This window comes from Trachypithecus francoisi, unplaced genomic scaffold, assembly GCF_009764315.1.
Source record: "Trachypithecus francoisi isolate TF-2019V2 unplaced genomic scaffold, Tfra_2.0 Lachesis_group13, whole genome shotgun sequence".
Lineage (NCBI taxonomy): Eukaryota > Metazoa > Chordata > Mammalia > Primates > Cercopithecidae > Trachypithecus > Trachypithecus francoisi.
Window position 1 is genome coordinate 40,268,014 of NW_022681458.1, and position 16,807 is coordinate 40,284,820.

General features: G+C 45.0%; 1 protein-coding gene across 2 annotated transcripts in view; it reads right to left on the minus strand.

The window, feature by feature from the left end:
* Positions 1–16,807, minus strand: part of CASP10 (caspase 10) — a 44,157-nt gene that overhangs the window by 13,368 nt on the left and 13,982 nt on the right. The window contains exons 5-7 of one of the 2 annotated variants that reach the window (XM_033231973.1): positions 15,506–15,615; positions 2,801–2,840; positions 618–709 (exon numbers count right to left, since the gene is read on the minus strand). In XM_033231973.1, the coding sequence (XP_033087864.1) occupies positions 618–709; positions 2,801–2,840; positions 15,506–15,615 (242 nt within the window). The remainder of the gene's footprint in view (positions 1–617; positions 710–2,800; positions 2,841–15,505; positions 15,616–16,807) is intronic. The other variant, XM_033231974.1, reaches the window with a different exon arrangement.

The window sequence follows — 16,807 nt, forward strand, 5'->3', positions numbered from 1 at the left end:
TATAAAGTATACTTATATATAAAGTATTTATATATGTATATATTCTTATATATAAAAATGGCTAATATATATTCATATATATATAAAGATGGCTGTATATTCAATTTTAAAAATTCAATATATAATATAAAAATTCAATATATAAATTCACAGTAGGAATTTAAAAATATGTGCAATTATTTTTGAAGACTATTGTAAACAGCATGTGATGGCAAATTAGCTGAGCTGCTTTAGCAGAGCCTCTGTGCAGCTAAAATCATCCTTGAAATCATGGTACATCTTTATCCAAGCAGAAAATAAGTGGCTTCAATGGATAAGAAAAGAAACTACCCCTCTCCAGAAATAACCCAAAGGGTATGCACGACTCAAAGTGCAATAGCATTTCCTCCATAGTCAAAGAGATCAATCACTTCTGATTGATAAGAAAAAGGTGGGAAGAACAGAGATAATTATAGAGAGAGGGAGAAACAAGTTGGAAACAAACAGCTTGGAGCCCTTAAAGTCATCAAAGGCCGGAACCGAAGGAGAGAGCCCCTAAAGAAACCGTCCTTTTGATTGAATTTGGAAAAAAAAAAAGTTTTTTTATTAAAAACAGAAAAAAAAGAAACCATCCAGACCTTTGTGCTGGTTTCAGAGTTTAGAGTGTTAGCAGATGCTCCTTGCATCCCCCTGGAGACCAGGCTTGGTGCACCATTTGTGGCTCTGTTACCTAGAAAGAGAGGTACTCAGACTCCAAATATCTTCCCCAAGCACTTAGATTTCTTTACTGATAATTTTCGCATCTAATTCTGGAGAATTATGCTTCTCTCAAGGCCCTACTGAGACAATTCAGCCACCATGCCTTTCCTGATAGGAGAGAATGTGTCTTCGCATTCCTTGTTGCTTTGTCTGGGTTGGAAACTATGCTGCTGGCAGGGATTGGGTGGGGAATTGATTAAGATCGCATGGATCAGCTCAAGGGTTCCAGGTCAAGTATGGTTGGGTTGAGTCAGCATTTATGTCACTGGATATAAAGAGGCTAGGTGGACCTCGAGAAGAAAAAAGAGGGCGACTGGGCGCGGTGGCTCATGCCTGTAATCCCAGCACTTTGGGAGGCCAAGACGGGCAGATCACTTGAGTCCAGGAGTTTCAGACCAGCCTGGACAACTTAGTGAGACCCCCCCCATCTCTAGAAAAAAAAAATACAAAAAATTAGCTGGGCATGGGGACACACACCTGTAGTCCCAGCTTCCTGGGACGTTGAGGTGGGAGGATCACCTGAGAGGTCAAGGCTGCCGTGAGCTGTGATGGCACCACTGCACTCCAGCCTGGGCAACAGAGTGAGACCCTGCCTCAAAAAAAAAAAAAAAAGAAAAGGAAAAAAGAGAAAAAGAAAGTTCCAGCTGGGCATCGGCTGAGGATCACACTGCTTTGAAGTGTTCCTGCCAACTCCCTGATTCATCTGGATTCTGTCACAGAGAGAAAGTCAGCGATGGGTTATTTGTCACATGGCACTAACAGGAAAATGTAACGTCAAACAGTTTTCTTTTTCCATTCACAGAATATTTGTAGTAGAATCCACCAAACTCTGTCCTTGTCTCTGGGGCATGAATTGGTTATTAACTACTGCTAAGGGTCAGTCCTCAGGCTGAGCAAGTCCATATTCCCCAGATCAGAAAACACAGTAAAAGGGATCCAAGCTTCAGTGGCTCAGAGCACCTATAAATTCCTCCTTACCATGGGAAGAGGTAATGCTCCAGGGGAAGTCACGTCTAAATTTTGGAACTGCAGAATTGTAAAGCTGAAAGAAACTGCCCTATTCTTCAGAGGGGTGAAGCAGTCACCTGAGCTCACATAAATAGACAGTGGGAGAGCCTACTCTTAGAAGAGTAAGCTCTGGAATCAGACTGCTGGGTTCAAATCCCAGCTTCGCTTCTTTTTAGCTGCAGTGCCTTTTAGCTGCAGTGCAAAGCACTAGATTTCATGGGTCTCAGTTTCCTCATCATTAGTAAGAATAACGGTAGTACCTACCTCCAGTGATTGGAGGACTGAATGACATAATCCCTGGAATCTCTCTGAACAGTGCCTAGTATGTGACAAGGGCTTAATAATGGTAACCTGGTCAATGTTATCAACATCATAGCACACAACCTCCATGTTAGGCAAAAAGAGAAATTGCTAGCAAAGCTGTGTGTCTTGGACTCTGAAGGATAATTTTCCAGAAAAATAAATAAATAAGGAATGGTCTGTGACAAACTTTCGATACCACAGAAAGACTTCGCCAAAGCCTGTTTGTTCATAAGCAGTTTAACCTGATGGTAGATTCTGGAATATTTTCCTAAGGTTATGGTTTCTGGGCAGGGATTCAGGGAACTAAACACACTATCCTCAAGCCCCTCCTCTTGCTTCTTCTCTCCCTCTGAAGCAACATGTGGCACCACTCCATAGAGGACACGTGCCCAGACTGCACATTCTGCTGTCACTGCTGGTCTGAAGGCTTCAGCCCTGCTGGGGGCTGTTTCTGCTGCACAGAGGGTGACGTAATTCTGAACGGTGGAGGGAGAACAGCCGCCCGCAGTCCCTAGAATCTGCTATACTAGGCATTCAGAGCAGAAACCACCCAGCCCTCTTCATTCTGCCATAGAAAAGCCAAGTATAATCTATGCATTCAATGTCTTGCCCTGAATTGGAATAAAAAATGAATTATTCATTATTTGTAAAGTCTCTCTTCCAAGTCACCTTGAATTCCTTGGTATATATCAAATATGTCTATCCCTGTCATACTGATCTAAGTTGTAAAAAGTATATTAGAAACACCTACCATTACTCCTTGCATGCTTATTTTGCCAGGACTCCTCCTGCTGAGAAAAAAAAAAAAGGCATAAAACGTCGGAAATTCACACAGTTAGCATGAGGAACAAAAACTAGACTTGATGCAGGGAAGGACAGATATCTAATCCACAGTCATAGAAAAGGTCATTGGGCCGGTTGTGGTGGCTCATGCCTGTAATCCCAGCATTTTGGGAGGCCAAGGCAGGTGGATCACCTGAGGTCAGGAGTTTGAGACCAGCCTGACCAACATGGTGAAACACTACCTCTACTAAAAATACAAAAATTAGCTGAGTATGGTAGTGAACACCAGTAATCCCAGCTATTCAGGAGGCTGAGGCAGGAGAATCACTTGAACCCAGGAGGCAGAGGTTGCAGTGGGCCGAGATGGCGCCACTGCACTCCAGCCTGGGTGACAGAGCAAGACTCTGTCTCAAAAAAAAAAAAAAAAGTTCTTTGGCAGGAAATGGGAAGAGAACCAACTCTCTCCATCCAAAGGAGAAGGTTCACAAAGACGCACTGGCAAAAATACAGTGTGACATACGCTCAAGGGTACTTATTCATTGCAGCATTATTTGCACTAAGGACTGAAACAGCCTAATGTCCACTAATAGGAAGTGGTTGAAAAACTGTGGGATGTCCACATAGTGGAGTAAAATGCCAAGGACAGCCTCTATACCCTTCTCCATGGGAAGCTGTCATATGCAGAAAGCAAAATGAAATGGTATTTGAGTACACTACCTCTTTTGTAATAAAGGGAAGATATGGGTTGGATTTTTTTCAAAAGTAACAATAAGATAAATCAAAAAACAAATAAAAATGGTAATCGAGGCGGGGAGGAGAGGCAGGATGCACTACTTTGGACATATGTTAATGTTTTATATAACTTAATACAAAATTAAAACAAAGTCTAAGACCCTGTCTTTTCTGCACCCTCCTCCCCATTCACCATTACCCCCTTCCCCCTATGACTCTCAGCCGTCAGCCTGCAGCAGAAAGCCCCCAAGGGGACCTGACTAAGGTGCTGGGGAAGGGCTGCCCCTGACCTGTGTGAGGGGACTGACAAGTCACCCCCAAGTTGCTGCGGATGCCTCCCTGCTCAAGCCCCCAGGTTTCAGAGCTGCACAATACTGTAATTTGCTCCCCCAGCTCTGGGGGAACAAATGTAAAGGAGACTTAGCTTCACTTTCCAAAAGGCTTCCTGCCTTTCTTCTCATAAGCCACTGTTCCATTCCTGCAGAATCCTAGATTTCTTCTAAGTGGCAGACAAGGACCTGGCCAGACTGCCTTCTGGTTTTGTCCAGCAGTTGAGTGAGTCTTCTGGAACTAGGGGCAATGTAGACACAGCAGCAGGCTCTGCCCAGCCCCTCCAGGCCCTGGCTTTCCTTGATTTGTTCTTCCCTTGGCTGATAAAGTCAGCCAGAACACAGACTAGAAAAAAGATTTAAGGTCTAATCTGCATTTATTCTCCTGAGAATGTTGCATCCTCTGTTGACACCTCTCAAGTCTCTATGTCAGAGAGGAATGAATGAATGAATGAGTGAGTGAATGTCCCACAGCCTGGCCACACTCAATCATCTTTCAACTTCTTTTGATTGTTTTCAAGAGGAGGCCAATAGGGCCTTATAAAGAGGCAGGTGTTAGGTCTCCTCCATAAAGAGACTTGCCTCTCCTTAGGAAAACGTTATGCCACACTCAAAAAAACACTGATTTGGCCGGGCACGGTGGCTCACGCCTGTAATCCCAGCACTTTGGGGGCCGAGGCAGGTGGATCGCCTGAGGTCAGGAGTTCGTAGACCAGCCTGGCCAACATGGTGAAACCCCATGTCTACTAAAAATACAAAAAATTAGCCGGGTGTGGTGGTACGTGCCTGTAATCCCAGCTACTTGGGAGGCTGAGGCAGGAAAATCACTTGAACTTGGGAGGCAGAGGTTGCAGAGGGCTGAGAAAAAAATCAGTTCAATTTTTAAACATATTAGGAGATGTTGCTTAAAATTCAATGAGAGTTTCTTCTCACTGAGCCTAATTATTGGCAGTGTTCTTTTAAATTAAAAAAAAATCCTCAGGTGCTTAAGAAACACGAGACGTTTCACCAAGTTTTATTTTATTCATCACTTGATAGAGAGGGAAAGGGCTGCCCAGATAACTTTTGAGACAGCTTCCAACCCTAAAAGTCTGTGAAAACATATGAGGTGCTGTGTCCCAGTCCCCCTGCACTTCTAGTACTGCCACAACTATCCCCCAACTGCATGTGGCCGTGGCCAAGTCATCATCCCATGTCAGCAGAACCACAGCGCTTCAGAGGCCACAGCTGAGCCACACCCCTTTAGAAACCACTGAATTTCTCAGTAAACAAGCAGAATCGTGTGTGTGTGTGTGTGTGTTTCTACATGCATGTCAGTATCTGAGCACAAAACTAGTTGAAAAAGTGGGTGGGAAGACTTACACTTAGCAGACAATTTAACTTAGAATTCGGGAATCCTAAATGTCAGTGCTGGAAAACCACATTTTAAAGAGCTTCTGGGATGGCCAGGCACAGCAGCTCATGCCTGTAATTCCAGCACTTTGGGAGACTCGGGAGGGTCAATCACCTGAAGTCAACATGGTGAAATCCTGTCTCTACTAAAAATACAAAAAAAATTAGCCAGGCATGGTGGCGGGTACCTGTAATCCCAGCTACTAGGGAAGTTGAGGCATGAGAATCATTTGAACCCGGGAGGCTGAGGTTGCATTGAGCTGAGATTGCACTCCAGCCTGAGCGACAGAGCGAGACTCCATCTCAAAAAAATTAATTAATTAATTAATTAAAATAATAAAGAGCTTCTGGGTGAGTGGGGAGGTGGGAAGGGGTTTGCAACTCTCTAAATGAAGCTATGCCTATGGCCAAGGAGTTGGCCCATAAATGTTGGTTTAATTGGATTACAGTAAAAGAATCAAGGGGAGCAGCCTCTCTCCCTCAATACCTCAATCAGATATCTAAGCGCTTTTCTAGGATTGGAATTAATTTAATCAAGGGCTATTTTCCTAGAGAAAAGAAGTCAGTTTAAGATTGTATAAATAATTGCAATTCTGTCTTATTTCCCATTAGGGGAGATGGGGAATTCAAATGAACAAACTCACAGCAAGCAGGCGGAGGTATTACCATTTCTTTTAATTAAGGATGTACTTAATCTCTTAAGATCACTTACAAAGTGCCCTCCCAAAGTTGAGATTCCCTCAAATGGCTAAATACCTCCACCTGCCAAATAGGGTTCAGGGCAGAGCCACAGAGCAGGCCTCTCCCGGCTATGTCAGGTCCTGATTGCCTGCATAGTCTTCAGGTGGGCATTTGCCCAGCCTTTGCCAAACTCCAAGAGCTACAGGTCATCTGGCCAGTTTCCACTGTCTCCTTCATTTAAAAAAACAAAAACACCTTCCTGGGGAGAAAGGAGGGTCCTTCTTTATAGTAGAATGCTGATAGCCAACTTACGAATGTGGAGAGAATACTGGAGTCGGAAAAGCATTGTTTTACAACCAACATAGTAAACGCTGGATCACACAAGAATCATCAGCGGACGCTCAATCTAGGGGGAAACTTTTCATATGCAGCAGGATATTTACAGAATCTTAAAATGTCTCTCCAGCACTTGCTTATTAATTGTGTGGGGAAAAAATAGTAATTACATAAAATTAACTACAGAGTGATGATATTCAGAAAATATCTTGACCAAATAATCAAAATTAGCACCACGAATAGGGGGGCAGATGGACATGATGTATCTCCAGATGGGATGCCCTGAGAAAGACACAAACATCACTTCGGTGATATTCTGGCCAGAATGTACAGCTTGAATCTAATTATGAGGAAATACCACATGTACCAAAGATAAGGAAAATTCTATTTAATGAAAGGTGGGAGGAGTGACTGCATTTTTCAAAAGTCTCGATGGCATAAAAGAGGAAATTAAATGTCATAACAGCTGTGGAAATGTTCAAGATTAAAGGACACTAGGCCGGGCATGGTGGATCACGCCTGTAATCCCAAAACTTTGGGAGGCTGAGGCGGGCAGATCATTTAGGTCAGGAGTACGAGACCAGCCTGGCCAATATGGTGAAACCCCATCTCTACTAAAAATACAAAAATTAGGTGAACGTGGTGGTGCACACCTGTAATCTCAGATACTTGGGAGGCTGAGGCATAAGAATTGCTTTAACCTGGGAGGTGGAGGTTATAGTGAGCCGAGATCATGCCACTGTAAATCAGCCTGGGTGACAGAGTGAGACTCAGTTTCAAAAAAAAAACATTAAAGGAGACTAAAGGATCATGACAACTAAATACAATATTGTATTGTATTTTTAATTTTTATTATTTTCTTTTAGAGAGGGTCTCACTATGTTGCCCAGGCTCACCTTGAACTCCTGGCCTCAAGTGGTCCTCCCACCTCGGCCTCCCAAGGTGCTGGGATTACAGGTGTGAGCCACCACACCCAGCCTTATGTTGTATTTATATAGGATCCTATGTGGAATTTTGTACTAGATGGTTTAAAAACTGTCAAGGACATTATTGGGTTCAACAGACAAAATTGGAATATGGACCATTGATTTGATGAAAGTATTAACATAACTTTACTGGCATTGATAATTGTGTTATAATAACTCTGTAAAAGAATATCCTTATTGATTTGTTTTTCTAAGACCACCAGAGCGGGCACAAAAGAACCAGCGAGTAGGCAAGGGTAAAAGCAAAACTGCAAATTTATTCTTTGGTCATCTAGCTCCAGAGAAAAAGGTATGGGGGTGAAGTCTGTTGGCCTCCAGCAAAGGAGGCCGAGAGAGTCACCCAGTAGAGCTCTCGGGCAGAGTTCCTAATGCAGTCCCGACAAAGGTAGGGGCTGAGGAAGCCCGCCCCGTGCATCTGCCCGGAGTGGCTTTTCTAGGAGTGGAAGGGCAATAGGCGGGGCACGGACGCGTCGGGGGGCGGGGGGGGAGGCGCCGCAGGTGTGCCACCAGGTAAATCTTGATCTCTTCAGATTGACATCACCTGGCGCATGCCTGGTTGGTCTGCACCTTCCCGGGCGCCAGCTGCATCCTCGCGCACACGGGGAAAAGTTGGTGATGAAAAACCCGGAAATGCACCATCTTGCCTCCGTTCGTCAAAACATTCCAACCTTTTATTGGTAATAGTGATAAGGGGCGCCGTGGTCTGTCTGGCTACTTCCTGCTGTTAAGGGGCGTCGTCAAGGTCAGGGCCCATGGTTGGCATTTGGACGCACGGATGAAGAATAAAACAAGGCACAGCATCAGCACAGGAACGAGGAATGGAAGCATTTGTTGGAATAGGGGCAAAACCCAGAAGGAAGGTCCCAGCAAGGTTGAGGAGTATGAGATAGTTAAGAAAATTCAGTAAGTTTGAGGCGAGTGGGGGAAAGCCAAACTGATTTCCACTGATTGCTTTCGGTAGGGGCCCTTTTTAGCTGGGAATGAGGAACGAGTGTGCAGAGTAGTTGTTGGCCAGACAGCAATTAAGGAGTGGAGTTTTTGTGGAGTGGATGGCTTTCCGCTTACTCCTACTACAGAGATATTGGATGGAAGGCTAGGTCCAGAGAAGGACGGCAAAACAGAATAGGTAGCCTCGCTGTTGATTAAAAAATTGATTGTCTTACCCGCTACCAGGAGAGTTACCCGCGGCTCGGCGAGGGTGATGGGGGTCCCCGAGTCTCGGCACCTTCAGTTGTCGTCGTCTAGATGTAGGAGCTGGAAGGAGCTCCCAGGATCCTGGGAAAGGGGGTCACGTGGAGACGCAGCACCTGTTCTCAGGGTGGGGCAATCAGACTTCCAGTGTCCTCCCTGCTGGCAAGCAGGGCAGGGGGTTGCTGGTGGATGAGGGTTAGGACATTCACTGGTCCAATGTCCTGATGCCTTGCACTTATAGCAAGGCTGCGTTGGGGCTCGGGGACCTTGCGGACACCTGTTGGCATAGTGTCCTGCTTTGCTGCACTTATAGCAGGCTCCTTTTGTAGCCTTGGAGTCTGCGGAGTGTGTACTCTCTGGCCTGGGGTTACAACTGGGCTGTAAAGTCGCTGCTAGGAGCTGTAACTTCTGTTCAAGGCGAGCTTGCCGTCTCCTCTCTGGAGTTATAGACCTTAAAGGCTAATTTAACCAGGTCTTGTATTGGTGCCTGAGGACCATCCTCTACCTTTTGAAGTTTCTTATGAATGTCAGGAGCTGATTGAGAAATGAAATAAGACGCCAAAATAGTGGCCCCTGTGGGGGAGGCCAGATCTAACCGGGTATACTGGGTTAGAACCTCAGTCAGTTTAGGGTAGAGGTTAGGATAACCTGGAGGTCATGCCAAGTTAAGTCATAGGCCTGACAAAGGTATCTAAATTCCTTTATGTATATGGTAGGATTAGCTGAGAAATCGCCTAAACGCTTCTCAATTTTGAAAAGATCGGCCAATGAAAAAGGGACATGTACTCTGACTACCCCCTCTGCAGTTTTGCTTTTAGCCTTGCCTACTCGCTGGTTCTTTTGTGCTCGCTCTGGTGGTCTTAGAAAAACAAATCAGTTGGTGCCGAAGACCCCGGAGGAGACCCCTCCTCAGGCCTCTAAGGGTTGAGGAACCTCCTCCTGCTCCCACGCGGCAGACGGACCAGGACCTGAGACCCGCTTCCCTCACTCTCACGGCCTTTCTGGGGTAAGTGCCCTTGTCTCCTCTTTACCTCCCTCGGCCAGAAATCCTGCGCAGGTCCGAGGTCCATTTGGAGCCACCAAGTGGCTCGGGAGACCCGTTCAGGACGGAGACGTCCGCCTGAAGGTAATCTCCATTTTGGCTTCAAGAGCCTCCAGTTTGTCTCTGCTGGTTCCAAAGGACGCTTTGAAGCCAGGCAGGGATCCATTTCCATTTCCATTGTGTCCATTGTGTAAGTAAAGAGGAAACAAACAGGAAACCCCCAGTTCAAATTTCCAAAGAGCACCCCCTTAGGGTGCGTCCTAGCCAATTTAAAAAACCTTACAGCTTGAACAAGACCTTAGGAGGAAGCGGTTAATTTTCCTTTCCACTGTGGTGTGATCAATCTCAGCAATTTCTGCCAGCGGCTAGGCAAGTGGTCCGAAATTAATTACGTACAAGGCTTTGGGCCTTATGCTCTCGTCCCGACCTGCCCTATATTCCTCCTTCTCTCCCCTCTCTCTCCAACCCCTCCCTTCCTGCCCAGACTCCTCCTTCCTCCTCCTTATCTACTAGTAATCCACTCGGTCCCGTGCCTCCTTCGGGGCGCCCAACTGGCTGTCTTGAGTCCCCTATCTCTGCCCACACCCTCCTACAGTGTTAGCACCTTTGTGAGAGGTGGCTGGGGCAGAGGGGGTAGTCAGAGTACATGTCCCTTTTTCATTGGCCGATCTTTTCAAAATTGAGAAGCGTTTAGGCAATTTCTCAGTTAATCCTACCATATACATAAAGGAATTTAGATACCTTTGTCAGGCCTATGACTTAACTTGGCATGACCTCCAGGTTATCCTAACCTCTACCCTAAACTGACTGAGGTTCTAACCCAGTATACCCGGTTAGATCTGGCCTCCCCCACAGGGGCCACTATTTTGGCGTCTTATTTCATTTCTCAATCAGCTCCTGACATTCGTAAGAAACTTCAAAAGGTAGAGGATGGTCCTCAGGCACCAATACAAGACCTGGTTAAATTAGCCTTTAAGGTCTATAACTCCAGAGAGGAGACGGCAAGCTCGCCTTGAACAGAAGTTACAGCTCCTAGCAGCGGCTTTACAGCCCAGTTGTAACCCCAGGCCAGAGAGTACACACTCCGCAGACTCCAAGGCTACAAAAGGAGCCTGCTATAAGTGCAGCAAAGCAGGACACTATGCCAACAGGTGTCCGCAAGGTCCCCGAGCCCCAACGCAGCCTTGCTATAAGTGCAAGGCATCAGGACATTGGACCAGTGAATGTCCTAACCCTCGTCCACCAGCAACCCCCCGCCCTGCTTGCCAGCAGGGAGGACACTGGGAGTCTGATTGCCCCACCCTGAGAACAGGTGCTGCGTCTCCACGTGACCCCCTTTCCCAGGATCCTGGGAGCTCCTTCCAGCTCCTACATCTAGACGACGACAACTGAAGGTGCCGAGACTCGGGGACCCCCATCACCCTCGCCGAGCCGCGGGTAACTCTCCTGGTAGCGGGTAAGACCAACCAATTTTTTAATCAACAGCGAGGCTACCTATTCTGTTTTGCCGTCCTTCTCTGGACCTAGCCTTCCATCCAATATCTCTGTAGTAGGAGTAAGCGGAAAGCCATCCACTCCACAAAAACTCCACTCCTTAATTGCTGCCTGGCCAACAACTACTCTGCGCACTGGTTCCTCATTCTCAGCTAAAAGGGGCCCCTACCGAAAGCAATCAGTGGAAATCAGTTTGGCTTTCCCCCACTCGCCTCAAACTTACTAAATTTTCTTAACTATCTCATACTCCTCAACCTTGCTGGGACCTTCCTTCTGGGTTTTGCCCCTATTCCAACAAATGCTTCCATTCCTCATTCCTATACTAATACTGTGCCTTATTTTATTCTTCATCCCTACGTCCAAATGCCAACCATGGGCCCCGACCTTGACGACGCCCCTTAACAGCAGGAAGTAGCCAGACAGACCACGGTGCCCCTTATCACTATTACCAATAAAAGGTTGGAATGTTTTGACGAAGGGAGGCAAGATGGTGCATTTCCGGGTTTTTCATCACCAACTTTTCCCCGTGTGCGCGAGGATGCAGCTGGCGCCCGGGAAGGTGCAGACCAACCAGGCATGCGCCAGGTGATGTCAATCCGAAGAGATCAAGATTTACCTGGTGGCACCTGCGGCGCCTTCCCCCCGCCCCCCCGACGCGTCCGTGCCCCGCCTATTGCCCTTCCACTCCTAGAAAAGCCACTCCGGGCAGATGCACGGGGCGGGCTTCCTCAGCCCCTACCTTTGTCGGGACTGCATTAGGAACTCTGCCCGAGAGCTCTACTAGGTGACTCTCTCGGCCTCCTTTGCTGGAGGCCAACAGACTTCACCCCCATACCTTTTTCTCTGGAGCTAGATGACCAAAGAATAAATTTGCAGTTTTGCTTTTACCCTTGCCTACTCGCTGGTTCTTTTGTGCTCGCTCTGGTGGTCTTAGAAAAACAAATCACTTATTATTAGGAAATACACACCAAAATATTTAGGAGTAGGCCAGGCATGGTGACTCACGCCTGTAATCCCAGTACTTTGGGAAACTGAGGCAGGCAGATCACGAGGTCAGGAGATCGAGACCATCCTGACTAACATGGTGAAACCCTGTATTTACTAAAAAATACAAAAAATTGGCCGGGTGTGGTGGCTCATGCCTGTAATCCCAGCACTTTGGGAGGCCGAGATGGGCGGATCACGAGGTCAGCAGATCGCGATCATCCTGACACGGTGAAACCCCGTCTCTACTAAAAATACAAAAATTAGCTGGGCGCGGTGGCGGGTGTCTGTAGTGCCAGCTACATGGGAGGCTGAGGCAGGAGAATGGCATAAATCCGGGAGGTGAAGCTTGCAGTGAGCGGAGATCGCGCCACTGCACTCCTGCCTGGGTGACAGAGCGAGACTCCGTCTCAAAAAAAAAAAAAAAAAATACAAAAAATTAGCTGGGCATGGTAGCAGTCGCCTGTAGTCCCAGCTACTCAGGAGGCTAAGGCAGGAGAATGGCGTGAACCCAGGAGGCGGAGCTTGCAGTGAGCCAAGATCAGGCCACTGCACTCCAGCCTGGGAGACAGAGCAAAGACTCCATCTCAAAAAAAAAAAAAAATTTAGGAGTAAAAGGCCACTTATACTTACTCTCAAAAAGTTCAGAATGTATGCAACTTACTCTCAAAAAGTTCAGAAAAAAATTATGTGTGTGTGGAGAGAGAGGGAGAAAGAGAGAGCAAGTGTGAGTGAATGCACAAAAATAATAAAGTAAATGGGGTAAAACACCAACAATAGGTAGGTAAATCTAGGAAAACAGTACATAGGTATTCTTTGTATTATTCACATTCTTGCAACTTTTCTATAAAATTGAAATTATTTTTAAATCTAAAAATTGTAACTGTAAAAATATCAGACCATGACAGTAGTAAAGAAGCCATAAAAGAATTTTTAAGAATAAAAAATAAAGGCCAGGCACGTGGCTCACACCTGTAATCCCAGCACTTTGGGAGGCCAAAGTGGGCAGATCACTTGAGGTCAAGAGTTCGAGACCAGCCTGGCCAACACAGTGAAACCCTGTCTCTATTAAGAATACAAAAATTAGCCAGGTGTGCTGGTGCGCGCCTATAATCCCAGCTACTTGGGAGGCTGAGGCAGAAGAATCGCTTGAACCTGGGAGTTAGAGGTTGCAGTGAGCCATGATCCTGCCACTGCACTCCAGCCTGGACGACGTGTGAGACTCCATCTCAAAAAAAAAAAAAAATTTAAAACTTCTACAAACAACTGAATTAGAAAATGAACAAAGGACTTAGACATTTCTCTAAAGAAGATATACAAATGGCCAAAAAGCACATGAGAAGATGCTCGACAGCCCTAGTCATTAAGGAAAGCAAATCAAAACCACAAGGAAATAGGGCCTCACTTCCATTAGGATGCCTACTATCAAAAATGAAAGAAAATAATACGTCTTGGTGAGGAAGTGTTGCTGAGGATGTGTGCACAGTTGGTGGAAATGTAAAACGGTACAGTCACTGTGGAAAATAGAATGAAGGTTCCTCAAAAAATTGAAAATAGAATGACTATATAATCCACCATTTCCACTTATGGGTACAAACACAAAAGAATTGAAAGCAGCATCTCAAAGAGATATTTTTACACCGACATTCATAGCAGCATTATTAAAAATAGTCAAAAGGTGGCAGCAGCCCAAGAGTCCATCAATGGATGAGTGGATAACAAAATGGAGTACAGTAAGTCCTCACTTAGAGTCATCAGTAGGTTCTTGGTAACTCCGACTTTAAGTGAAACAATGAACTGTATGCTATAGAAACTTAACTCTTAGGGTTTTTTGTTATCGTTTTTTGAGACAGGGTCTCCCTCTGTCACTCAAGCTGGAGTGCAGTGATGCAATCTCAGCTCACTGCAACCTCCACCTCCCAGGTTCAAGTTATTCTTGTGCCTCAGCCTCCCAAGTAGCTGGGATTACAGGCAGGCACCACCACGACCAGCTAATTTTTGTATTTTTAGTAGAGATGGGGTTTCACCATGTTGGCCAGGCTGGTCTCGAACTCCTGGCCTCAAGTAAGCCGCCTGCCTTGGCCTCTCAAAGTGCTGGGATTGGAGGTGTGGGTCACCATGACTGGCCAACTCTTGTTTATATCAATTAGCCTATGGTAAAATTGGTTTCATTATGTGGTATGTGGCTGGGCGTGGTGGTACATGGCTGTAATCTCAGCACTTTGGGAGGGTAAGGCGGGAGGATTGCTTGAGTCCAAGAGTTTGAGATCAGCCTGGACAGACAACAAAGTGAAACCCCACCTCTACAAAAAAATTTAAAATAAAAATAAATACATTATACAGTACGCTATCACTTAAAGTCAGTTTCCAAAAATCTATCAACCTTGTAAGTGAGGACTTACTGTATATACACACAGTGGAATACTATTCAGCCTTTAAAAAGGAAGGAAATTCTGAGATATGCTGCAACTTGGATGAACCCTGAAGACTTTACACTAAGTGAAATAAGCTAGTCACAAAAGAACAAATACTGTATGATTCTACTTATATGAGGTACCCTGAAAAGTCAAATTTATAGACAGAGAAAGTAGAACGGTGGTTTCCAGGGGTTGGAGGGAAGGAGAAAATGAGAAGTTATTGTTTAATGGGTACAAAGTTTTACTAAAAGATGATGAAAAAGTTCTGGGATGGATGGTGGTAATGTCTGCACAACAATGTGAAGGTATTTAACATTACTGAACTGTATACTTAAAATTGATTAAGATGGTAAATTTTGTTACATGTATTTTACCACAATTGAAAACAAAAAACAAAAAATTTCCCAGACCAAGCTAACTTCATTGATGCTGACAGATGTTGGCAAAGAAATTACCCAAGTCTGCTGGAAGAACCACAAATCCCAGGGAAGACTGTCACATGTCTCCCAAGGATCATGATCACATTGTGAGAAACAGACTGCAAATTCTCCCAACGTTTCCCCTTCCACCCGTCCTTTCAGAGCGGAGCACCACAGAAACCAGAAACCCTTGCCTTCTGGGTTGTCCAGCTACATGCTTGGCAAACCTCTTCTTCAATACAGTAAGAATTTCAAAACAGTAACAGCAGAACATTAAACAAAGCTCTGTACTTGAACTCTGGAATTACTATCAGGCGCCCTGTACTCCATAGATTATATGTCCCTAAAGCTGGCTCTAATTGCATCCCACAGATAAGAACAGAGGAACCATTTCAGAGCAACTCAAGGGTGTGTGGAGTCAGTTCAGACTAACTAGTGAGAGCTCAAACTAACTAGCTCTCACTAGTCGGCTAGTGTCAGTCAATTGTTAAATTTTCAGAAAATGTGCACTCTGGTTGATATCTTGTTGTTTACTTGCAATCACCATGGTGAGAGCATTTACAGTAAATGGTACAAACCAGGGCTAATCTCTTTTTCTTTTTGGGGGGTTGGGGGGGGTTGGAGGGTGGAGCTGGTTGTTAAACATTGACCAGCACACCACTGAACCTACCGGTAAGGCTTCCAAGAATGTTTTAATGTCTGTGTGGGAAACTAGTTCTTCCTCTCCTTGACACAGTAACTCGGCTTCCTTGTCTACAGGAGGTGTCACTAGCTGGGCAGCTGAAAATAAAATCACAGACAGGAAAACAAAAATTACCTTCTGACTAGTAGCAATCAAAAATAATCAGCCATCAAAAGCAGCCATCAAAAATAATTATTTTGAAGAGAATTGTAAATTTTTTTTTTTTTTTTTTGAGTCAGGGTTTCACTCCTGTTACCCAAGCTGGAGTGCGATGGCATGATCTCGGCTCACTGCAACCTCTGCCTCCCAGGTTCAATCAATTCTCCTGCCTCAGCTTCCTGAGTAGCTGCGATTACAGGCACGCCACCATGCCCGGCTAATTTTTTGTATTTTTAGTAGAAATGTGGTTTCACCATGTTAGCCAAGCTGGTCTCGAACTCCTGACCTCAGGTGATCCACCCACCTCGGCCTCCCAAAGTGCTGGGATTACAGGCGTGAGCCACTGCGCCCAGTCTGAGAATTGTAAATTTTTCATTGCATTTGCTTATGGAAGCCTACATATATACCTAGAAAAAAAATGTGTAAATTTATAAATTATTTTTATTCCTTGTATTGTTTTATTTTCTTTTCTATTGTGTTTGTTATTTTATAATTTTATTAGTTCCTTAAAATTACTATATACTTTACTAAATCATATTTCAAAACTTATTGTTGTTTTAAGCTGCTAAAAAAAAAGTTATAGTGCTTAATGTACCAGATAATTGCCAAGTAGAGATTTCAAAAGCATTGTCTCAAAAAATATCAGAATTCAGGCTATAATAGCAAAAAAAGAAAGAAGGAAAGGAGGGTAAAAAGAATGGAAGAAAAAAGAAAATCCATTTAAAAGTGGTAATTATATAAAAATGTTATAGCCATAAAATGATTTCTAAGGGGACCATTAATAAAAATGATCTATATCTGTATTATTAATATATTCATGAAAATGTCAGCTATGGCCGGGCATGGTGGCTCATGCTTGTAATCCCAGCACTTGGGAGGCCGAGGTGGGTGGATCGCTGGCGGTCAGGAGTTCAAGACCATCCTGGCCAACATGACAAGACTCTGTCACTACTAAAAATACAAAAATTAGCTGGGCGTGGTGGCAGAGACACCTGTAATCTCAGCTACTCAGGAGGCTAAGACAGGAGAATCGCTTGAACCTGGAAGGCGGAGGTTGTGGTGAACCGAGATTGTGCCATTGCACTCCAGTCTGGGCAACAAGAGCGAAACTCCATCTCAAAAAAAAAAAAA